General features: G+C 45.5%; 2 protein-coding genes across 3 annotated transcripts; one reads left to right on the forward strand and one right to left on the reverse strand.

The window, feature by feature from the left end:
* Window positions 1–117: 117 nt before the first annotated feature.
* LOC133949674 (serine/threonine-protein kinase DCLK2-like) lies at window positions 118–11476 on the forward strand. Its single transcript, XM_062383626.1, has 15 exons — window positions 118–1072; window positions 2826–3217; window positions 4823–4949; window positions 5080–5193; window positions 5384–5457; window positions 5567–5639; window positions 5780–5885; window positions 5996–6053; window positions 6186–6305; window positions 6395–6541; window positions 6616–6749; window positions 6863–6940; window positions 7091–7187; window positions 7496–7576; window positions 7818–11476. The coding sequence occupies exons 1-15, from the start codon at window positions 637–639 to the stop codon at window positions 7941–7943; spliced, it is 2163 nt and encodes a 720-aa protein (XP_062239610.1). The 5' UTR covers window positions 118–636; the 3' UTR covers window positions 7944–11476.
* A 116-nt stretch (window positions 11477–11592) lies between these two features.
* Window positions 11593–24858, reverse strand: LOC133949600 (SH3 domain-containing protein 19-like). Of its 2 annotated transcripts, none has more exons than XM_062383525.1 (17): window positions 24398–24858; window positions 20726–20762; window positions 18925–18965; window positions 18698–18773; window positions 18456–18591; window positions 18140–18317; window positions 16800–18059; window positions 16544–16615; window positions 15608–15851; window positions 15214–15493; window positions 14937–15131; window positions 14741–14799; window positions 14394–14641; window positions 14257–14288; window positions 13971–14166; window positions 13703–13797; window positions 11593–13470 (listed from the first exon to the last, which is right to left on the reverse strand). In XM_062383525.1, the coding sequence occupies exons 1-17, from the start codon at window positions 24483–24485 to the stop codon at window positions 13363–13365; spliced, it is 3345 nt and encodes a 1114-aa protein (XP_062239509.1). In that variant the 5' UTR covers window positions 24486–24858; the 3' UTR covers window positions 11593–13362. The 2 variants fall into 2 exon arrangements, with proteins under 2 accessions (XP_062239509.1, XP_062239508.1); XM_062383524.1 differs by having other exon boundaries at window positions 14937–15137.
* Between the last annotated feature and the right edge of the window lie 492 nt (window positions 24859–25350).

Consider the following 25350-nt stretch of genomic DNA (forward strand, 5'->3'; position numbering starts at 1 on the left):
GAGCTGCACCTGCTCAGGGTGATTGGTGGATCTGCTCTTCACTAACCCATGTGACTGTCATCTCTTCTTTTCATCAGTGATGGAGGGATGCTAAGGAACTGGACTGCACATCCGCACAACTGCTGGGACTCGACCCGCTCGTGCAAGGTCCTCACGCCTACGCACCGGTTTTGAAGGCAGAACAGTGAGGTCATAGGAAGGTTACTCCGACCAAATCACAAAGTAGAGTTCACTTCTGTTGGGAAAACTGTGGAGTTCATGGACCAGGTCAGATTCTGTTTGATGTGTAGTCTATGTCAAAGCATAGAAGAGGCCTTTAGCACGTTCCTGATCAATCATCGGACATTTGTGGATTAGTGCATCGAAAAGGGCAGAAGGGTCCAACGTGTTACTTAAGTTGTGTTTGTAGCATGAAATGAAGTTTGAGTAGCCCAACACTGGATTTACAACAGGATTACCTGATCTAGATCAAGGATTTTCTCTGGATTACAGAGACTTTAATCAATTAGAACTAGGGTCAGGACAAGACACCTGACTACGAGGATAAAAGTCACGTTTACCATTGTTGGACGATGAATCTTATGTAGCGGGTAATCCACGGGACATTTCAACGCTACTACTGAACCATTATTCACGATGTCGCTGAGCAAGACCCTCGAGCTGGAGCACTTTGAGGAACGAGACAAGGTTCGCCGGGGTCGCTCCACCCGGGCCAAGAGAGATGACTCCACAAGCAGCGCTGGTGGTGGGGGGTCTGGCCCCAGCTCCAGGGGCAGCAGCCTGGTTCCTAGCCCTGCCCACAGCGCCAACTGCAGCTATTACCGGACCCGAACCCTGCAGGCGCTCACCTCGGAGAAAAGGGCCAAGAAGGTCCGGTTCTACCGCAACGGAGACCGGTACTTCAAGGGTCTGGTGTACGCCGTCTCCAGTGATCGGTTCCGCTCCTACGACGCCCTGCTGATGGAGCTGACGCGCTCATTGGCGGATAACCTGCATTTGCCACAAGGGGTTCGCGCAATCTACACGATAGACGGCAGCAAAAAGATCACCAGTATGGACGAGCTGGTGGAAGGTAAGATGCGTTCGTTTGAATAATGCCAGAAATCTTTGTGTGTCTGTGCCTCACTTGTCTAGAGAACCATCCATCACGCTTGTCATGTTTATTGTTAAGACCCTAAGGACACGCTCAATATTAATAATGAACGAGGAGGCGACTGGGACTCAAACGTAAGTGACGCAATAGATCATGACGACAGTTATTGGTCAGAGTAACGACAGCTGTTCAGTCGAGCTTCACCAAACTTCCGATAAATAAGTGAACAGCTCTAAGGGTGGCAGCAGGTCTTTACTTCAGGTTCTGTGGTTTTCGACTTCCGGGTTACGGTGTAGGAATTGTCGCTTATTCCGATTTGTATTTTGGATACAAAGTACAGAGGAGTTCATGAGAACAGGAAACCTATTCCTTCTTTGTCGTTTCTGAAGTTTACTTAGGATGGATGGATCCATTGATCCTCTGATCTGTCCTCTTCAACGTCCTCCCTGTCTGCTTCCTCTGTGTTGAATTATTTATCCCTGTGCACATCAACAGAAGAATGATTAGTGTATAATCAATACAGAGACGATTTAAACCCCGACCTGGGACCGAACCATCCGACCGACCATTAGTCACAGATAATTCATCATGACGGGAAAACTAGCTTTTCACCTCATGGGGTTTCGTTTCAGGACGTTAAAGTAACCCTCGGAAAACTTTAAGATCTAAAGCAGGAAATGATACCTCTTCAAAATCTCTGCCGTCCGGTCCAGCGGCTCTTCCTCTCTCGTCTGAAGTCGTTAAGCCTGAAACAAACCAGCAGCAGAGTAACACCAGTATTGATCTGCGACTGGTTGTAATGTCCGGTAATGAGCGTTAGAGGCAGGAAGCCGTTCAGCCAGAGACAATCGGAAAAGATGCTTCGCTAAGCCTTCAGTGGAATTAACAAGGACAAACAGGAGCAGGTTCACAGGGACGAGAAGCTGTGAGTCGCACGTGAGGAAAGAGGAAAAACAGAAACTTAAAACCAATTAAACAAACTGGTGTTAGTAGACATCGAGCCTAAATGAAGATGGACGACACGTCTCCACTTCCTTCTGCTGGACAAAAATGAAGCAAACATATCCCAATCGACCAATCACGAGTCAGACTCAGCTGTCAATCATGACATATACTGACCACAACTCTCGAAAGGCGATGATCAAGATGTCAGAGCTGTCCTCTCATCTCGGGCTGAGACGGACAGAAGCTGGTCTTTGTTGTTTTGCTGTATTTGAATAAAAAAGCCTGGTTCAAAGCTGGTTTGAATGGCAAAGGGAAATTTTGACATTTGGAAGGAGACGAGACGGCAAGGTCACACATAGAGAGAGAGAGATATGCAAAAGAGAGAGAGAGGAGGGATGCAGGTGCAGGCGAGTGCGAGTGTTTGTTTGTGTATGTGTGTGTAAACGAAAGACACAGAGTCAATGTGTGAGTGTGAAAAAGAGAGACATTTAGAAAGGTAGAGCGAGGCAGAGTGAGACTACAGGAGAGAAACTCAGCTGGAGCCATTTTTAACCATATAAGGTAAAAGCAGGTGTGATTGGCTGAAATTTAATCAAGTGAAGCTGCAACAATTACTCTGTGAAACCGTTCATCAATTCACAGATAATTCATCGGTCTAACAATCAAAATACAGAAATTATTTGTTGTCTTATATTCAAGGAATTAAATGTTTTTCATTTTAGGACGTGTTATTCTGTGAAGTGTGAAAAGCTCAAAGTGAAAGTCTTTGTTTCCTCTCTCTCTCCAGGCGAGTGCTACATTTGTGCGTCCAACGAGCCGTACCGGAAGGTCGACTACAACAAGATCTCCGTCCCCAACTGGAAGCCCGGAGCCGCGGCCGGCCCGGCCAGCTCCACCCGGTCCACCACGGTGTCCACTGGTGTGTCTGCCAGCGCCGCCGCCGCCGCCACCATCCCCAGAGAGCGGCCTGAGGGTCGAGAGGGCAGGGAGAGCAAGGACTTCATCAAGCCCAAGCTGGTGACGGTGATCCGCAGCGGCGTGAAGCCCCGCAAGGCCGTGAGGATCCTGCTGAACAAGAAGACGGCTCACTCCTTCGAACAGGTGCTGGCCGACATCACCGAGGCCATCAAGCTGGACTCTGGAGCCGTGAAGAGGTTGTACACGCTGGACGGAAAACAGGTGAGTCCGGGTTTGTTTTCTTACCTGACACGGATTTAGAGAGTTCCCACCCCTCGTTGGGTTCAGACCTTCAGATCTTAACAGTGTTATATGATTAAATGAGTTTCACGTGTTTTCAGTCTGAAGCTCTGAAACTGCGACAGCCAGCGAAACAAGTTTTTTGTTCTTTCATCGTCGTGTTGAGCCGACTCTGGATGTTCTCTGATCCGCTTGGGAACTCTTTTGTCCTCTGAAGGATTGAGGATTTAAACTTATCGCACATTCACTGACAAAGCTATTTTTACAAAATATATACACACACACACACACACACACACTGACACACACACACTTTGAAGTCACAGACAGTGGAGAGCTGAGGGTTGTGTGACTGCTGCAGAGTTGTTGCAGTGAACACAACTCTCACACACACACAGAAACACAGAAACCCACAAACAAATAAACATACACATGCCCTCAGATTCCAGCAGCATCGGCCTTAAGGAGATAAATCAGAAGGACAAAAACAGATTGACTTCAAAATAAAGCATCACCAACTAAAGCTTTTGCATCGCTTTAGTTTTAATTTGTTTAGATGTGTTTTTAAAACTGTTTCTCATAGAAAATTAGTTTGAGCTCAAAGTGTTAAAATCAGCAAACAAAGAACGAAAGAACAATAATTATCAGACCTTGTTTTAGTTGAAAGTCTTTGTTCGTCACTTTTGATTATAATTTAAAGCTTTTATTTTGAAGGCAGTGAGTCATAATGAGGAATTTAATTCTTTAAACAACTCAGACGCTTTCACTCGTTCACACTCGGCTCAGTCTGAATGAAACAAGGCTGGTGTGTGTGTGTGTGGGGGGGGAGTTCCTAGACGACTGGTTGGCATGGTAACTGCACTGCCGCAGTCTCCCTGTGAATGTGTTTGTGTGTTTGTGTGTGTCTGTGTGTATGTGTGTGTATATGTGTGTGAGTGCACTGTGTGATGGGGTTTCTGTCCCACTGCTTGGAGTGGCTGCACAAAGTGAAAAGACGAGAGGGAGACACACACACACACACACACACACACACACACACACACACACACTTTGTAATTCATGAGAAAAACAGAAACATGGGGGGTGAGAGGATAAGACAGAGGAAGGAAGCAGAGGAAAAGGATGAATGAAGTAAAAAATGTTTGTGTGTGTGTGTGTGTGTGTGTGTCTGGTCTCAGAGGAAACGTTGTGCAGAAGAGTTGGATTGAACGATCGATAACATTTTCATTTAATATACCGTGTGTTTGATGTAACAGTTCAACAGGTGAAGAATCAACGTGTTTGAGCTCTAAACTAAATTATGTGACTGATAATGATTCTTTAAACTGATGTGTTGCTCCTGGAGCCATCACTCATAGACAGACAGCTACAGAGTTGTGTGTCACTGAAATTGTTCATCGATGAATGTCATTGTGTTACTATAATCCGTCCTCCCTCTGCTCCACTGATCCGTCAGCTCTTCACCGGCTCCCTCTCTCTCTCTCTCTCTCTTTAAATCTGGGACAGTTCGATGTGTAATTTGTGTTTAATCTTAAATGTGTGTGTGTGTGTGTGTGTGTGTGTGTGTGTGTGTGTGTGTGTATGTAGCTGACCTGTCTGCAGGACTTCTTCGGGGATGACGACGTGTTCATGGCATGCGGCCCGGAGAAGTTCCGTTACGCTCAGGACGACTTTGTGCTCACACACACCACCAAGACGCAGACGTTTGTTAATGGTGAGACACACGCACACACACACACACACACACACACACACACTGGACAGTTGTGATGTCAATAGAAATCTTGTTTTGTGCGACCAATTCACATGTGGGTTTAACTGATGATCCGACTTTGTTTTCCCAGAATGCCGAGTCAAAGCGTCTCGCCCTGCTGCTCCTCAGAAGGCTGCACCTCCCAAGACTCCCAGCAGCTCCGGGCTCTCCTCGTCCAGGACCAGAACCAAGTCTCCTGGTCCGGGTCCAGGTGTGAACATCAGAAACATTTAATTACAAATTATTTAAAATAAATTTTTCTAAGAGATGATATAAAAATCACAAAGACAATAAACAGATGATAAACGATGAAAAACGATTACTATTTAGCATTGATGAAAAAGATATACAAAAAGATATTGACCAATCACAAGGCTCCTTTCTCTTGTCTGTAGCCAATGAGCCCTCAGGGAAGTCATCCAGGTCCAGCCCCTCGCCCACCAGCCCGCGGCCTCAACGCAGCCTCAAGGTCGGATTCATTCATCGATCGATCGACTGATCTGTTTCCTTCACATCTGGAGTTAGAACATTTCTTTTTCTCTTTCCACACGTTCACGTCCGTCTCGTTTTGTCTCCAGATCTCTGCTCGTCGATCGTCCTCCACTGACGTCAACGGGGAGTCCGAGCAGCCGGAGGACGACATTGTCGAGGGTCAGTGTTTACGCACTTATTTAAAAAATTGGCCTCAGAGTGAAGCACAAAGTCGACAAACTCTGAAACCATCAGAATGGCTTGTTCAAACTGGAGTGAACCAGTTAAACCTCCTGAGTAAAGACTTTCTCCTCTCACAGTTAACGGGAATCGAACGGTTTCTTCCTCCAACATCAACGACAAGTACCAAGTCGGGAAAGTGATCGGAGATGGAAACTTCGCTGTGGTGAAGGATTGTGTGGAGAGGTGAGGAACATCGAGAACTCAAAACTCCAAATGTTAACCTTAAAAACTGGGAGGTTGATTGTCTGGGTTCAGAGTTTGTTGATTGACAGGTCGAGTGTTTTGATTGACAGGTCCACGGGAAAGGAATACGCCCTGAAGATCATCGACAAGGCTCGATGCTGTGGGAAGGTAACACTGATATTCATATAAGTATTGTGTTGACGAGAGCGGCAGTGATAGTGTGTTTAAGTGGCTTACTGTGTGAGTGTGATTGTGTGTGTGTGTGTGTCTGTGTGTGTGTGTTTGTGTGTGACACAACAGGAGCACCTGATAGAGAACGAGGTGGCGGTCCTGCGGAGGGTCAGACATCCGAGCATCATCGAGTTAATCGAGGTGGAGGAAACGCCGTCTCAGCTGTTCCTCGTCATGGAGCTCGTCAAGGTTCTTCCTCCTCTTCCTCATCTTCGCCTTCATCACCTCGTGTCTTTAAAGCGTCACCACTCTCATGCCTCTGCCTCTGCCTCCACCAGGGCGGCGACCTGTTCGACGCCATCACCTCCTCCACTAAGTACAGTGAGCGGGACGCCAGCGCCATGGTGTTCAACCTGGCCGGAGCCGTCAAGTACCTGCACCGCATGAACATCGTCCACCGCGACATCAAGCCGGAGAACCTGCTGGTAAACACACACACACATACACAAACACACACACACACACACAAAGTTAGACGCTAACTGGAGTGTGTGATCAGGTGTGTGAGTATCCAGACGGCACCAAGTCCCTGAAGCTGGGGGACTTTGGTTTGGCGACGGTGGTGGAGGGGCCGCTCTACACCGTGTGTGGGACGCCGACGTACGTGGCCCCAGAGATCATCGCAGAGACCGGGTGAGAAACGCTTCAGTGTCTTTGAGGGTTCGATTCCCTCAGTGTTTGGGTCACTCGTCACATTCCTGTAAAGGTAAAGAATGAATCTGAACCTGCTCTGTGTGTTTGTGAAGTTATGGTCTCAAAGTCGACATCTGGGCGGCTGGAGTCATCACCTACATCCTGTTGTGTGGATTCCCTCCATTCAGAAGGTCAGAGATCACAAAGCTTCTTATTATCAATAATAAAACCTGCACGCGTTCATTCAGAGGATTTGAAAACATGTGTCCATCTGGTCCCTGACACAATATAGTGTCTTGTTTTCTATAACATGAACTTTTACGTGTCTTCTTGTTCCTCAGTGAGAACAACGTGCAGGAGGAGCTGTTCGATCAGATCCTCAGAGGGAAGCTGGAGTTCCCATCTCCGGACTGGGACGCCATCAGTCTGCCTGCGAAGGTACCACAGCCGCTTGACTCTCGACGTAGATGATTGACAGCTGAGATTGATTCATGATTGGTCAGACCAGGATTTGTGGGAATATTGTGAGCTTCACTTTTGTAGAACGTGAGGAAGTAGAGACGAGTCATCCATCATCCTATACAGTTATTTAAAAAGAAGCTTACCTTTTTTTTAAATGGATTCAACGTTACCCATCTTTACTGTCAGTACTGTAAACGCATGCCAGTCACAGGCAGGTTTGATGAAACAGCTCATAGCGGTCAGTTGCCTGCAGGCTGTTAACTGTCACATGACCTGTTCCCCAGATGCTGATTAGTCAGATGCTGCAGGTGAACGTAGACACTCGTTTCACTGCCGAGGAAGTTTTGTTACACTGCTGGGTGACGGTAAGAAAACACACACACACACACAAATACACAAATACTACATACCTACAGTACAGACCACTAGAGAAGAAATGAGTCACAATGGTTTTCAGTTACTAACCTCAAAGCAGAAGTTGTTGTTACTCTCTGTGGAAAGTGAAACAACTTCCTTCCCTTGTTCCTTATTTCAAAACCTGCCTCAGTCAAACTGGATTCCGATGCTAAATGCTAACGGCTGTTACTGGTGACTGTGTTGGTTTAGGACGAAGCTCCCGTCGACTCCAACGCTGTGAGCAGCACTGAAGACCAGACCAGTGAAGACGCACTGGAACCAGAGCAGGAATTACCAATTCTGGAATCCAAACAAGTTCCTTCACCCATGGTCTAAAACTCACCTCTTGAAAGTTCACCACCTTGTTTTCCTCAAAACCACAAAATGTCTGGAATAACATTTTCTGGAAACTAAATTAGTCTTCCAGAATTCCATCAACACTGCTCCGGAACATAGGAATTAGCTCCTTCAAATCAGTCTCATATGTTCCCTCATCGTATTTTATCTTCTGGATACCAAACAAGGTCCCACACTGGTGATCTACATCTAGTTCCATTTCATGTACTAGAAATGATCTCCATCCAATCGGCTCTAGAACATGTCTCTCCAAAGGAAACTCCACCTGCTCTCAGTGGAGCAGATCTACTTCACCCACTGGAAACCAAGCAATTTCCTTGAAATCTGGTCTAGAATACACCCTGTTTTATCTTCTGGAAACAAAGTGATTTCTCCACATATTTGGTCGACTAGTGATCGTGATCCATGAAACCAAAACATTCCTTCATCCTGGTGTGAACACCCTTTGATCAGCTGTAGAAGAGCAATATCTCTTTCCTTTTCATATACTAGAAATGAGCTCCTTAAAATTAGGTCTTAAACTCTGGAGACTAAGCAGGTTATCCTCATCCTTCTGGTCTAGAAGCGGTCCTATCTCACCCAAGGGACCAGAACCACTACCAAGTAAGCTCTAGACTAGAACACAAGTCCTTGTTCATTCGCTTGAGACCTTCACCCACTTCTAAGAACGTTTTTTCAGTCTTGATTTACTGGAAACCAAAAGTGTTCCTCAACCTCCAGTTTGGAATTGATTTAAAAAACCAAAAGGATATTCACTCTACTTGCTGGACTGCTCAACTGGAAACAGGTTCTTTAGTATTATATCCAATCCATCATTGGAGACTTTCCTCAGCTGTGATCTAGAACAGTATTTAATCTACGTCTCTGCTGCTGTACTGGAAAGTATTTACATCCTCGTGGATAAGCTCCATTAGACCTCGACCACTGCTGCTGGAAGGACAGACACCACATCAACCGTGGAACACCGTGAAGGTGCTATTGGACCGTTCCACCCCCCCCCCCCCCCCCCCCCGATGTCTTATGGGACTGAACCTCTGGTCTGACTGACAGTGGACTCCGAGGCTCTGAGATAAACTCCAGTGTTTGACTTACATAAACTCTCCCTGTGGTTTCGGGACCTTGTTCTTAGTCCCTGCCTCTCGGAGACCAGGACGTCTTCCATTTATTCTGGGAAACGTCCCCCGTCCCTCCTGCCTTGTCCCTCCGGCCTTGTCTCTCCTGCTCTCCTTCCGCTGGCCTGAAGGACGTTTCTCATTTCTTCTACTTGCTGCCCAACTGTCCAGGAAGAAACTCAAGTACTGTGCCTGTTTACGCTGCTGATGAATTCCTCTTAATATCCGAAATGCTCTTTCCTCCACAGGTCCTCAGAAACTAGCACTGGTTAATTACTGTACTGAAACACAAGGCTCATTGTTTTCTCATATATGGAAGATTATTAGATAAAAGATAAGGGGGGGGGGGGGATGTTTCATAATGTCTCTAAACTGGAATTTTGGTGGATTTTAAGCTTTTTGGGAATCGGAATCTTTTTATGAAAAATATTTGAGTGGACAGTTTAATGAATTTGATGAAAAGAAATAAAAACTCAAAACAATGAGCCTCACAAACTTACTGCAACGACCTTGTGAGGTTGCGATCTTTCGTGCGACTGAGCTAAAGGGAGCGTTCCAGACCAGACCTCCAGTTCACGGAGGATAAAATATGTTGTAAATGTTGTAAATATCACTCGTCTGTTGATGTCTGTCTGTGTGAGTCAGTCGTGAATTAGGGAAATAGTAGCAGCTTGAAAAAAAAAATCAACAAACAAGTTTTAAAATAAATAATCATAAGACGCGATGTGTCAGCACCCAGAATAAACCTTGTTTTCCCAGACACTGTATATTTAATGGTTTTCCACTTTGAACCTGAGACATTTTCACACAGTAAAATGTATTTTAATAATAGTTATTGATTCAAATAAACAAAGTTAAAGACAGAATAAAAGATTCAAGGTTTCTGACGGGTGTTGACAAACTGTGATGAAAGAGTTTTTTACCTGAAAGTTGAGTTTGGTTAGAGCGACGGATTCTCTCTCTTTACACGGTGACATCGTGGGTCATCCACCAATCACATCGCTCCATCCGCACGTCATCATTCATGCCGTCTGTTGATGTTACTGGTCAGTGTGGATGAAGGAAAGGCGTGTGTGTGTGTGTGTGTAAATAAGTGTGAGTGTGTATTTGATCTGTTATTGTGTTTGCATTAATGAAGGGGGGGGGGTCATTTAAAAAAAAAAAAAGGGTGTCAGTCGTCGTGTGGATGAATGACCTGATGCTGTGACCTCACCGTGACCTTTCCATGGCCTTTACCAAGTTCTGATTGGTGGCTCGGCCTTTGACCTTCTATGCCTGCTATGAACCCAGTAGTCTTAATTATTTTTCTCTTTGCTTTAAACCAAACCAAACGGAGCCTTGTGTCGATTCTGTTGCGTTGCAGCCACACCTGGGTCATCCACGCTCCCGACCACTCTCCGATGTAAAGCTGCTCGTATTCTGTTCACATGCTACGTAGTTTTCTAACTCACACTGCAGAGTCAAACCTGTCTGGCTCCAGTCGAAAATGAAGCCGACGCTTGTCTCACATTGAGAACAAGAGAGAAAACGTGTTGCCTTGACCAAATGTGCCAATTTGCACTGAGGGAAGAAGAAGGTGCAGAGTTTGGCTGAAACCGACTAATTGCTCGTTACTGCCCCCTGTCCACTGCAGGATGAATGACACACGACAAAGCTCACTTGTGTTTTTGTTCATGTTTAGGAAGCATCTTGTTGGTTTCGAGCAAATCTACGAAACCCAGAAGAGAACCAGGTTTGGTTCGGTCGACTATGACCGAGGAGATTTCAGTGATTTGACCCAGGGTGGCTGTAGCTGTGAGGCCCTTTGTGTGTGTGTTTAAAATCAAATGCAATGTGTGTGTGTGTGTGATCATTTCACCTCATGCCTCATTTTAGACAGAAACTTTTTTATGGTAGAAGAACTAGATTAATGAACCAAACGGGGCTGGTTTTCCAAAAGGAGTCTGCAGTTGATCTTCAGGATTTATGCTGAATTATTTCCAAGCAAGTTTTAAAACACAACCCTCTGAACTTATCTAATTTGAAAGACAATCATTTCTTTGTAATGAGCAGAAGGTTCATGTTAAACCTTCAACCTGGTAGATAGAAATCTGAATTAAGAATCATTCAACATTTGCTGTAATTGACCTTAAGACATTTCTGTTAAACTAATTAAAGACTCAAAGTGATTTTCTTCCTGTGGGACGCTTTTAGGAAAACTAGTCCCGGCTCAAAGTGGAAGGAGACGTGAGAGCAGCAGTGTTTTGAAGGCATGTTGTAGACATGTTTTGATGATGTGTAATGTCGATGTGTGTTGATATGAAACCTGTATGTTTGTTGGGATCGGGGGCGTTTGGAGGAAACACAAACCCTGATCTGTATCAAGGAAAGATGAATTGGACTGTGAAAATAAAACTGATGCGGTGGCATCACGTGAACCCTCAGTGTCCCGCTCGTCTTCCTGCTGCGTTATGAACAAAGTCACTGTGACCTTTCACCAGCAGAGAGACATTCAATAGAACATGTGCAGAAACAACTGAAATGCCTAAAAACTTTATTTGGATTAAAAACTTGGAATGTTCAGGTTATACATAAAACTTTAACACACACACACACAGAGAGAGAGCGAGAATGACATTGATGCAGATGAAACCTGGAAGAATTTCCCTCGAACCCTGATTGACTGTAACTCGAACCTCGAGGCTTTAAAGTGAAACGACTCAGAAAACAGACAAGAAGTTTTTCTGTGTATCGTCCTTCATGAAAACTCCTAATGTCTGTGTAAAAACTTTATTCAGTAAGTTTTAATCTGTGCATGTGACAAACGAGATTCATCATCACTGACGACATCTAGAGAAGAGGGAGAGAAAGTCGTCCATGTTTCATCTGCAGTAATAAAGTTTCAGTTTGTTGAAAACGACCTGGATTCAGTCCAGAAATACAAGATGCTGTTTTTAAAAAGTGTCGTTGTAAAAAAGAGCGACAATTAAAGAAAGAGTTAAAGTACAGTAAGTTTTCCATGCTCCTAATACATGTGTGAGAACCAGCCTGAAATAAAACCTCCTCACACCAGTGAATAATAACAAATGTTAACTCTAAAGTTCAACATCATACAACGAGTAATGGATCTATGTTGAAGGAAAAAAAGAGATTGAGAATAATATCGTTATTGAGAAGAGACTTGTAATTTACGAGAATAAAGTGGTAACATCGCTAGAATAGTCACATAACCAGAATAAATCCAACATGACACGTGGACAAAAATTTACAATTTAACTCTTTAGGTTGGGGACTTATTACTCGTCACTCACTCACTAACATTCTCTAGTTCACTGTGTATGAATTATATGACATTAAATCCAGATTATAAACAAATATGAATTTAATCATTTTAATCTGTTTAATACCAATTAAGTTCACTGCCGACGATTCTCCATTTGTGCAAAACACGTTTCTCTCAGACACCGCTAAAGAACGTGTTCAATTAAACCTTTTTCTTGAGCAGTTGTGCGACGATGGTTTAAAAAGGTTCTGGGAAATACTCGGCAATGAAGAAACAATAAAAAGTAACTTCAGTTTTCTTTGTGGAAAATTATCAAGTTTAACGGGAACGTAAATCATTTAATTTTGTTTAATAAATATCTCCACGTACCAGAGAGAACTTCAGGAAACAGAAAAATGTTGAGTAGATATTTGTCACAACTGGAGGCTCGGGTCTGTCTCCTGTCGCTCGTCTCACCGCTGAACAACATGGACGTTTCTGTCAGTCTCTGATCTGCTCCGGATGAGACGCTCTTCGCCTTTCACTCTGTTAAAAATAAAACAAGTGGAGCAGTCGTCCTCTGAGCTGGAACTGTCCCGATCCAAAGCTGCAGACTGAAGCAGGATGTCAAAAGTCTTTTGTTAAACTTTTTCTCATCAGACACAAAGAGGAGAAGCTGAAAAGGCTCTTAAAGGGGGTGTGGTCAGAGTCCATGAGTCAAATCCATCAAAAAGGTCAAATCCAGTTCCACAGTGGAAACATCACATGGGACACGACCCCATGTCAGTTTTATTCCATCGTTAAGGAAGCAAAGGTCCGTCTTCTTCTTTGTCGTGACACTGACAAAGTCTCGAGGCAAAATCAAGACAAGACTTCTTGTTTCTTCAAGTCAGTCACAAACGGCCGATAGAGGCTGACCAGAAAGAAAAGACAAATAAAAAAAGCACCGTCTGTAGGTGGCGCCGCTGTTTCCCGCCCGTGTGACCGAGAGCAGCTTCAGACACAGGAAGTCGATCTTTCTTTAAAAATCCTCTTCGTCCCCTCGTCAGAGAAAAGAAATGTAGTTTTTCGGGAATAACCCACGTCTCCCACCGACAACTCCCAGAATCCACTGCTCATCCACAAACTCCACCTGTGTTATATCATCACCAACCTGCAGGGGGGAACAGAGAGAGAAGGAGGGAGGGGTTTTTTTTAAACAAAGAAAAGGAAAGAAAATCATTGAGCTCTTTAAATGCGAGTGTCTGTGTAATGAACATTGTTTTGGCTGCAAATAAAGAATAACTACGCGTTTCCACCATCTTGAATTTTGACACCATCATTATTTTCCATGTATGCTTCAGAACGAGGTCATGAAACCTCTGCTGCTCGTGACGCTCACGTACCTTCAGCGTGAGCTCGTCCTCGCTCTCTGCTGTGAAGTCAAACAAAGCCTTGCCCCCCCCTTTAACTGCCGACTGCTGGTCTGGGACTGGCTGGACTGGGAACATCAGGAGGAAGTAATAGTTAGACACAGACGATTTTCATTAATGATTATTCTTCCTGCTACAAGTGAAATCACAGCTTGATTAATCAAAATGGATTCCACTACATTGACTTAAGACTGAATTGTGTGTGTGTGGTTGTGTGTTGGTGTGTGTGTTTTTGTTGTACCCTGGTGCGGCTGTGTGAAGGCAGCAGGGTAAAGCCCCTCCCTCCCCTCCAGTCTTCCTCTCCTCCACTCAGTGTCTATGTGCTTAATCACTCGGATCAGTGCCCCCTTGTGGAAGGACAGGTCCTCTTCGGTCTGACCGGGGAAGTCAAACAGAGCCACAGCCCACTCCTCCACCTCCTCCACCTCCTCCTCCACCTACACACACACACAAGTGATTACAAACCATTAAAAAGACACATCAGATCATCTGATCATTGAGGAAATACTCATATAAACCAACTTCACCTCAGAGTTCGAGTCCTGTGAGGTCTTTGGTTCTGTGGAAGACAAATGTACTAAATAAAGCATCATTACATTTAAATCTAAAGTTGTGAGAATTGAATCTTCACCTTTAAATAAAAAGGATAATTTCCTCAGCCCACCGTTATTTTCCAGCACTGTTGTATCTATCGCTGTGGCCTTAGTGGTTTCCAGTGATGACAGCGTCTGTGGAAGCGGCTCCACCACCTCAGTGAAGCTCAGGGGGAATATTCCTATTCGCCCGTGGATCTGGCCCCGCCCCCACTCCAGTCCTTTGAGCTCCAGCAGGGCGATGACATCACCCTGGGAGAAGGTGAGCTCATCGCCCTCCTCTCCCTCGTAGTCGAACAAAGCAACGCAGCGAGGGCCGCTAGGAAATGCAGGACAGATTAAAACGGGGTCTCCTGAAGACAGCGAGTACTCAGGGTCTATTGTGTAGTTTATGATGTTGTGTGTTTGTGCATCGGACCTGACGGGAGGAGGGTCCGGTTGATCTTTCTGTTCAGGAGGCTGCACGGGCAGGATGGACTGAACAACACAGGGAAACAACAACTTAACACGAAGTTCAAACCCCGGAGTCTACGTCCATCTTTATTTACGGTCTACATTCATACGTCCTTAAATATACATTAAATAATATCTACTCCATAAAGCTGTTTAGGTACCTGTGACTCCGATAGGCTGACGTCCTCCAGAGCGGGTTTTGATTGGCCGTCCTGATCAGGGACAGGCTCTGGTTGTGTGTCCAAATCCAGGAGAAACGGTGATGGGTTGATGAGTGGGACAGCGGAGGTTTGACCAACTCCTTCATCAGGGAGACGCTCTGAGGGCAGCGGGTCGTCCAGGACAATCAGGACTTCCTGTTTCTATGGCAAAAATGAAATTACACACCTCAGGCTTAAAAATAAATGAACTTGTATTTGTGTGTGTGTGTGTACACACCGTGTAGCTGGTATAAAGAGGATGTCCAGGTTTGGGCCGGGGGGGCAGAGGGGGTCCTCTTTTTGAGACCCTCTGAGCCGGCAGCTTATTGGCTGTTACAGGAGGGGGAGTGGTCTGTGAACTCTGGGCGGCTGGTGACACGGCGAGGGCAGGACTGGCTCTGGAAGGCGGAGGGATCTGGTTGGCTGAGGAGGTCGAGTTGACGGCTGGAGGTGGCGGACGCCCTGGAGTGGATTTGATTGGTGGAGGACGGAGGGGGAGGAGCTTTTCACCTGAGGGCCTGAGGAGAACAGAGGGACTCGGGTGTAACTAGTAATCCTCTAAGGGCAGACTTGAAATATCATGTTCAAGAGGTCCAGCCTGTTCTGTAAGGTCACAGCGACCTTGACCTTACCGGCGAGGAAGAGGAGGGTCTGCAGCTCTGGTACTTTCTGCTTTCTGCTGGATCACAGGGCTTTTCCTCAGGGACGGAGCCGGAGCTGTGATGGGGGGTTTGGCTGGAACCGGAGTGGCGGTGGTGGCCGGGGGTCCTGATGGTTTTGGGGTTGGAGCCGGAGCAGCTGCAGATTTGGATGAGACCGGGTTTGGATCCGGAGGTTGTGGTGAAGTTCCAGTAGGTTTGGGAGCCAGATTTGGAACTGCAGGTGCAGAGTAGAAGTCAGAATATGTTTTAAATATATTTTATAATTACTTCCTATTCATATCAGAAGGTTAAGTTAATAAACAATAGTGAAATCAACATTTTTAGGAAGTAAAGGAAAGAAATACACATTAAAACTGCTCATTACCAACTTTATTTAAAACCAAAACAAACTGTTCTCATGTAAATTGGGCTTTTATTGTGAAGGAGCTGCAGCCACACATTCTGCTCCAGGTAAAATCAGAAGTATGGAAAGTATCTCTCACACACAAACACACACCCCCCACGGTTTACTGTTAAACTGGAAGCCTCTGGGTAAGGGGGTGTGACATTTCTGACACTCTCCAGACAGTTGACCAATCAGAGAATACTCAGTTCTTTGGAGGCGGGACCAGGCCGTTCAGACAAAGAATGAACAGAGAGGTTCATTCTGACAAACCACAAACAGAGGGGGCTCTTTCTCTCCTCACACAATCACAGCATTTGTCTTTCACAATGTTTGGATTGCATAATGTAACATACACGCACACATTCAAATCTCTTCACGTTTGCATATTTATGCCTCATAACAAGGACGCAAGGTTCACGTCTGTAAGCTTTCAAATGCTCCATTGTGCTGCAGTTACATCCAGCATAGTGTGCACACACACACACACACACACACACACACACGCACACACTCTCTCTTACCGCTATCCCTGCGGTGGGAGGTCAGTGCTGCCGGTTTGGTCGGGACGCCTGGACGAACACTTCCTACTTTCACTGAAACAACGAGGATCAGAGGAGAAGAGATAAAGACGATTAGGTGAAGACAACTGCCATTAAAGAACCTACACATTTGCGTAACTAATAAAATATCTAATCCTCATCCTATATCAACACAATGTTTTCTGGAGTTCCCACTATCTGCAGGCAGAGCTACAGATTATGGTTTACTAACACTCACCAGTTGGTTTTGCATCGGCCTGCGTCTCCTCGGCCTGAGGCTCGGCCTGTGCTCCACCGCTGACCTCCACTGAGGGTCTCGGGGGAAGAGTCGGGATGCTCTGCCCAGCTGTGTTGCTCTTGTCCTGTTGTGCTGATCCGACGCAGGCCCTGGGGGCGACTGGAGGTCTGGGTGGAGGTTTGGGGTTCGGAGCTTCGCTGAGAGAGGGTGTGAGTTTGGGTGGAGGGGGCCTGGGGGCCGGGACGGGGGCCGGGACGGGGGCCGAGGCAGGAGAAGAGACGTTAGATGACGGGGGTGCTTCTGAAGCAGGCTGTGGTTTTGGTGCGACTAACGGTTTGGAAGGTGCTGCAGCAGGTTTCAGGACACAAGGTGCCGACTCTGGAGCCGTTGGAGTTTCAGCGTTTGACTCTTCAGACAGAGACTCAAGTGTTTCCTGTGCAACCGACTCTGCTGTCAAACCAACATCTTCCCAGAAGACTTTGCTGGATGGTTTAGAAGAGTGTGAAAAGTTTTTGGGTTTTGGAGCGACAGTGGGAGGGGCAGATTTTGCCGGTTGGAGACGAGGGCGTGGCCGGGGTTCAGGTTTCTTTGTCACAACAAAGTCTCCGTCGTTAGTTTCCCCACAGCTCCCATCAGCCACCTGCTGCTGCTCGAAGGCTTGTATCCTCGCCTTCAGCGCCGCCATGTCCTCGTCCTCGCTCTCTGACTGGCTGTGCCCGCTGCTGTCGCTGTGCTGATCAGGAAAGCCCCAGTCGTCTGAGCTGAAGGCGTTCAGCAGCTCCTGCAGGTACTTCCCCTGACTAACTTCTGAGTTGGTGGAGTCAGCTTGAGCCCGGGCGGCGAGCGTGGCGTAACCGTCCTCACGTAGCTTCACCAAGGTCTGAACTTTGACCTCGCTCCTGCTGATTCGCTGGACACCGAGCTTAGAGCGAGGGCGTGGTCTAGGACGCTCCAGCGGGACTTGAGAAGAAGCAGAGGGAGGAGTTGCAGCGTCAACTGCAGCAAACGCCTGATCCCGCCGGTCAGTTTGGGCACAAGTGGTCGAGGTGAAAGGTGAACCGAGCTGCGAGAGGACGTCACAGCACTGTGCGTGTGCCGAGGCGTGAGGGACCGCCTCGGGCTCCGTGTTTGTTCCGACACAGTCACTGTTCAGGGATGTGAGTGTTGATTGGCTGGCGGTGGTGGTGATGTCATCGATGGGAGATGATTTGGGAGGATTGGAGAGAGGGGAGGGTCGTGGGGGTTTCACCGGTCTGCTCACTACAAAGGAACAGATTATTCTTGTAAATATTCACCATCAAAATGTCAGAGTTAAGTGAAAAATAATGAGCAGCACTGACCCTGAGAATCTTGTGGATCAGGAGCAGATCCTGGGTCAGTCTGTGTGGCGATGGTGGTTGTGGAAATCGGACGAGTTAAAGATGAAGATGGGGATGAAGAGGAAGAGGAAGAAGAAGAAGGAAGGAGAACCTGCTCCTGTGTCTTCTCCCTGATTACCTCCTCGTATGAAGGAGGCGGCTGTGGAGAGTAACACGGTCAAAAGGAAAATCAAAACAAAGACACAACTGGAAAAGTGAAAAAGGTCTAAATGTCAACTTTAATATTTTTGTATGCATGCTTTTTCTTATTCTCTTCAAATGAAATTGACTTGTTTACCTGTATGGACGGAGGGATTGTGGGTCCCCAGATCTGTGCGGCAGGAGGAGGGGGGGGTGGGAAACCCCCAGAGGCCCCTGGGAACCAGGAGGTGGAGGCCAGCGGCTCAGCAGACAGGATGGTGATCTCCGGTCGCCTGGAAACAAGTACAGATAACAGGGCTGCAACAACCAACCAAACACACAACCTGACACGACAACAACAATTCAAATAAAAACCACAGCGATCCAGCAGCGTCTCACCTCCTGTCTCGCTCTCGGTCCCTGTCTCGCTCTCTGGTATTGGACGTCTCGGAGAGAGAGGTGGACCTGGTGGAGGCTGTGGGACAGGAAACAGCTCAGAGTTAAACATAGACGACATGAAGTGTGGGAAACGAGCAGAGGCGGAACATTTAGTTATTTAAAATTCCGATCAAGACACTTTTACTAAATAGATGTTAAAGACGTAGAAAAAGAATAACTTCACTCACTTCTTTTGATGGCAGCTCTGATGGACGAGAGAGGACCCTGGCTACAGAGAGAGAGAGAGAGAGAGAGAGAGAGAGAGAGAGAGAGAGAGAGAGAGAGAGAGAGAGAGAGAGAGAGAGAGAGAGAGAGAGAGAGAGAGAGAGAAACTGTGAGTCACATTATTTCACCTCGGCTTCCATCTCCTCCCTCTGTACATCTCTCTTTCTCCAGTGACAAACATAGCTCGCTCGTCCCACCCACTCTTCAGTGTCTGAACCTCACACATCAACATTCTTCATGACGTAATTTGTAAAATGTTTGTTTTCTCTTGAAGCTCAGGGTTCGCTGCCTTGCTCGAGGGAAATAACAACGGCCCAACTCTCAAATTAACAACAGATTCAAAATCACAGATTGTTGACAGGTTCAAGGTCTCGAACACAGACTCTCAATAAAGATGGACGATGCATCGCCACTTCCTCCCACTGTAAAAAATGAAGCTAAAATATTTTTCTATAGTTGTGGGTGTGTTAGCTTTACTTCTTTAAGGTTCAGGTTAACACACCTACAGTGAAACCACAGCACACAAACATGGAGGTCATGCTGGTCCAGTGTGGGAGTAACAAACCTGCTAGCTCAATGTTTTCACCTCTTCCTATCACAACAGACACAATTGAAAAGACACCACCTCTTTTTTTGATGTTGCTCAACGTTCCTTAACTAAAACCCTCTGTGTGTTTTTTTTCTTATAACTGTTTAAAATCTTTCCGGATGAAGAATTTGTTGAAATCCTGTTTTTCTTAACACAGCAGTAAAACAAAGAATTTGGGACAACCTCCCCTGGTTCTTCCCAGACGTGGACTTGTTGGCCTCCAGTCCGATCAAACTGATTCACAGATACTTCGGCGGCTCGAGGTTCAGAAACCGAGCCAAGAATTCTTCCCACTTTAGGAGAGAAGTAGTTGTTGTGATGCAGGGACTCACCCAGACGACAGAAGGAGGTCAGACGTCTTTCTGTAACTTTTTATTTCTCTTTTCAAGGGTTGAAGTGTTTCTCCTCTTTGTCTGTGCTCGTCTCTCCTTCTCACAGAGCTGTAAACCAACGTGACTCACCCCCCCCGACACTGTCCAAACCCTCCGCTTCACTTTCAACACTGACGGAAAAATACTCCTCTTTTCCTCCTCTCTCCATATCTGACTGATCACTGAAAAAAGACCAGTGGGTTGGCCAAAACAAAACCACTGAGTGAAGCCTGGTAAATTCATTTAGCTGATTTTATTTAGACACAAACAGACGATAGTAATTTGAACTCTGGTCCATGTCCCATCTGCTAACATGGAGGAGGTCGGGTTTCCAAACCTATTCTGCAGACAGCATCACTGAAGAAAATCTACTCACACATGTGCCCTGCCCCCCCCCGCCCCCCCGCCCTTGGGTCTCTGGGTCTGACACACTCCCGAAAGTATTTGGGCTGTTGGCTGGTTGGCATAGTAACTAGCCAAAGAAGTCACAGGGTTTAAAAGTGTGAGTGTGTGTTTGTGTGTGTGTGTTTTTATGTGTGTGTGTGTGTTTATTGGGGAAACAGGGCCTCAGGTTTTGGTTTATTCTACTTTTAAAAGTGAAGGTTGTGAAACAGTGGAAATCCCCTGATGCACGCTGACACAGCAAAATGAGACTGATAATAAAATTAATTAAAAAAAAGTTTCTGAGTTTTGCAGACGTCTCTTTTTCTTAATGAGAAATTCCCTTTGTAGCATCCAGGGTGTTTGTATCTCTATCGTTTGTAACGTTGTGTGGAAGTGTGGGCGGAGCCAAAGACGTTTTACCTGTGACGATGCTCGGGCTTGCGTCTCTCAGAACGACCTACGGAGAGAGAAACAGAGATTGTGATTGATAATTGTGTTCATCAAAAATGTGTTTACCCTGACACAAAGGAATCAGCATCTTCCTTTAGAAACAACATCAAAACAGGAGCGTTCCAAGGGGCTTTGTGGGCCCCAGGCATGATGGACCTGGGGGGCCTTGCTTGAGAGACCTGGGGGGCCTTGCTTGAGAGACCTGGGGGGCCTTGCATTAAACCACAACCGTTTTTACCCGAACCTCTAACAAAAAATTAGCAGCATGGGGCCTCGTTAGGGAGTTTCCGACCACAGTGTCGTTGCATCATGTTCGGTACATTGCTGATCATAGAATTTAAGGGGGTTCTCACAAAATTGACAGGGGCCGGAAAATAATTGCCTGCTTTGCCCACCCCTGCTTCAAAATAAAATCCACATAAAGAGATGCCACATCACCGTCTTTTGGCAACACATTAGTTTTATTCGGTCAGGTAACGATCACCACAACGACGAGCACTGACCAAAACGAGAATGAAGGGAAGAGTAAACGTATAAACGTGTCCTCGTCAGAACTGCCTGTCATCACCTTTCAAGGTGAACAAAGAAAAGAAAGAGGACTTTTTTCTCCCCGTTATCATTTCCTACCTCCTCTCCTTCTCTTCACATCACAGCTGATCAGTGGCTCAGCTCCCGGTGGCGTCCAGAGGAACCAAGTGTTGATGTGTTAGGAAAAGATTTGATTCTATCCTTTTAGTTCCTCTGTTGAAAAGTCAAAATGTCTCTTTCCTCCACTCTGTCCTCTTCTTCTCTACTTCTCTCCTTCTCTAAACGTCAGACCCGACCGCCCAGCTGTGCTGCCCGGCTTTCTGGTTGGCAGCGACCATACAGGAAGTGGGGCTGTGATTGGCTACAGCGAGATCCTGCTGGAGTCATCAGGACTTTTACCACTTCCAGATGCTTGATCTGAAGCAGGCTGACTGAGCGCTGTGCTGGGGCTGCGTTCAGACGTGCAAATGCACAGCGCAGCAGAAAAATCTCTGCAGCACACGGAGAGTCATCTGTTGGATTTGACACCAAGGGGGCTAGGTTAGAGGTCAAAGGTGAGAGATGAGCTCTAGAAGGGATTTCCTGTTTTGCGGAAGGAAACGTCATAAAAATGGGGAGATTGGGGATTTAAGGATGTTATGGATGAGACTAAAGGAATGTCTCTAAGAAAAAGGAAAGTCAAGGACCGACAGTCATCGTGACGTTTCTCCTTTGAGGCAGTATTAATGTGCGTTACTTTAAACAACACAAAGTAAACTTCACTGAGCAACAGCGCCCTCTGCAGTCACACATGGTATCAATTCTGTTGGGCTGCAGGGGAACCACGATGCAGTTCATTAACTCATGACATCACGAGTGGAAAACACAAGTCAGCACCTTTCACTCTTTAATCTCCAAACGTCAGTAGAACCTTTTTATTAATAATTTATGTAATTCGACCCAGGACAGGGACTTTCAACCTTTTGATCACGCTGATACATTCTCCCCCCTAAGCTAAGGAGCGGCTAAACACAAACCATCGTGGTAAACAACCGGGTTCAGATGCCCAAAAAAAAATTAATCACAGATTGTTGTAAGAGCCACAGGGAGCAGAACCACACAAGAGGAATGCTGCACACAAACACACAACCTTATTGTGTTGAGTTTGTGTTGTAGCGAAACGTGTCAGTGTCCAAACGTTTTCAAGGATTTCCAACTGGACTTCCTGCACGTTCGCTCTCAGGAAACAAATGTGAGAGACAAAGAGCATTCGGAAACATGTTGGATCTAATCAGATGTTTCACAACAGCAGCTGCCTGAGACTCGGAGCGACACATGCTCCCAGATCTGTGTGCGTCGACCACGGTGAAGCCCGCTCACAGTTCCCTATTGTCAACCGTCACCTGATATCACCTGTCGGAGCCACTTCTACTTCCCTTTGACTCTTGTGTTCACTCCAAACAAACTGTCAAACCCATCAAACACAAGACTGACTGGAAACTCTAGCTTGTCTAATCGAGTGCAGACTGTGAAATAAAGATGGACGATGCAGCTCCACTTCCACCACTTTGTGCCAAAATGGCGATTTGGATAAAACCCCACAGTTAGTAGATGTTCCGGAAAAGGACACAAATAAAACAACTATAAGAGCTTCTCTAATCGTCACATTTGAGAAGAAAGAAACAGGAAGTAATTTTCATTTTCCAAAAATATGCCTAGCACTAAACAGAGGGATGAGGTGACTGTGAAATTATATGTTTGTCTTACACACTATTACGGTGCTGAAAGTCGAGATTTGCTAAATTATAACTTGTGTTTGCCTGAATGAGACTTGTACATAATGGTTTTAAGTCTTGGCACAGGCCTGCCCCATTACAGCAAACTAGGAATGTGTGTGTGTGTGTGTGGGTGGGTGTGAGTGAGAGAGAGAACTTTGACCCAAATGATGAGATATTTACATGTTGATACAAGAATTTATGGCTGCCGGTTTGAGCAGGTTACACCCACAGTCTCACACAGGGAAGTTCAACCTCTCTCTGAACCTCAGCAGTTTGAGACTGGGAGCGTACAGGAAGACATGTTGGTCTATAAAATGTACGAAAAAGGGTATTTTAAAAAAGATTGTGGTTCCTATAAACACAAAGTTAACATATTCAAACTACCTGGTGTGTATTTTAAAATATTTATTCTCTTAAAATTGTTTAATCGGAGAGAACAAAAAGAAAACGCCACCCTGGGATTAAGGAGATTTGAGATGGGCATTGTTGAATTTCAAAATAAATCTATATCTTTAACTAGTAAATAAACTTATAGTCACTCATAGTTTAAATGTATATTCAGCAAATTGAACCAGTAAGTTTTAAATCCAGGTCATCAGTCCCATGAGAGATTTAACAGGGAGACATCAAATATCACAGAGGTGGTGGATCCTACAGGAGAGATGAGGATCCCACTGAAGTCAATGAAACTAAAACTTAACAAAACCAAGAAAATACAACATAAACAATATACAAATATAATCACAGGAGTGTTTTTGAGTTGTTATCTGTACATTTAAAGTTGTATTTACATCATAAACTCCCATTTAACTCATGACAACTTCTTTTTCAACATTTTCTATATAGATAATTTAGTTAAAAAGAGCCTTTTTGAGCTATTCACTGTATATTTAAAGTTGTATTTACATCATAAACTCCCATTTAACTCGTGACAACTTATTTTTCAACATTTAATATATAGATAATATAGTTAAAAGAGCATTTTTGAGCTATTGTCTGTACATTTAAAGTTGTATTTACATTATAAACTCCCATTTAACTCGTGACAACTTATTTTTCAACATTTACTATATAGATCATTTAGTTAAGAGTATTTTTGAGCTGTTTTCTGTACATTTAAAGTTATATTTACATCATAAGTTCCCATTTAACTTCTTTTCCACATGAACTGTATAGAACCCCAGTGACAGGAGTGTTCCGAGCTGGTGTCGGGACTCTAGAAGTTTCTGTGTTGTGTTGTTTTTAAATTCTAACTCGTGACAACTTGTTTTTCCAACACGTATGAATCCACGAAGTGAGAAACAGGTGGAATCTGAATAAACACGGTGAAGATCAGGGGACATGTTGGCTCGTTTACCTCCGGAGGTGCGGGGCTGTCGTCGGACCACTTGCTCCCGGCTCTCCCTCATGTTTTCCTCCTCCTCCTCGGAGCGAGCCTCGGCCATGTCTCCTCTCCGCTCTCCGGTGTTCACCTCGGGGGGGAAGTGAAGCGGAGCCGGGTCAGAACCACAGGCTGTTTATGAGGAGGTCACCATTGTTCCTCCTCCTCTTGTTGTTGTGTCGTCGCTAAACATCCAGCCGCCGCCGCCGCGCGACCACAGCCTCGACAACCCGGGACAAGTTCACCCGGACACGGCTCGGCTCCGTGAGACGCTCCGGCTCCGCACGAAGCAGCCGCGGACACAACGAACTGCTCAGAGCCGCAGTTACGGTAAAACTGCGCAGTTACGATCAAACTGCGCAGTTTATTGCGTCAAGTTTCGGGTGAAGAGTTTCTGTGCCGCGAGCTCAGCTGCACGCGCACCGGCCCCCGTGACGTCACCAACAGACCCTTATAAAAAAAAAAACAAAAAAAAAAACTTGGGAAAAGAAATGGCGGAACCAACAATTAGCATAACTAAGGTGACACAAGCTAAGCTAAATGGCTAAAGTGCTACTAATGAGCAGTCGTTAAAGAAATGAGCAACAAAAAGAGACGTTAAATGACCGGAAATATGACACACAACAACTGCATTGAGATAAAAAATGACCACAAATGATACAAAAAATAACGACGACACACCTAAAGGGACACAAAACAACTCAGAAGAGACGCAGAACCATCCAAACAATAATAAATCAACCGAAGATGCAAAACTACCTAAATAAAACACAAAATAAAAGACCATAAACAAACCTTACACATACAAAACGACTTCACTCTTTATTTCTGCAGCCTTTGTGCATATGATTACTGAAATCATATATGTACAATTGTATAATTTCCATAATCATCCACAAAGACACAGATGAGACTTAGTTATATTGACA

Source organism: Platichthys flesus, chromosome 24 (assembly GCF_949316205.1).
Source record: "Platichthys flesus chromosome 24, fPlaFle2.1, whole genome shotgun sequence".
Classification (NCBI taxonomy): domain Eukaryota; kingdom Metazoa; phylum Chordata; class Actinopteri; order Pleuronectiformes; family Pleuronectidae; genus Platichthys; species Platichthys flesus.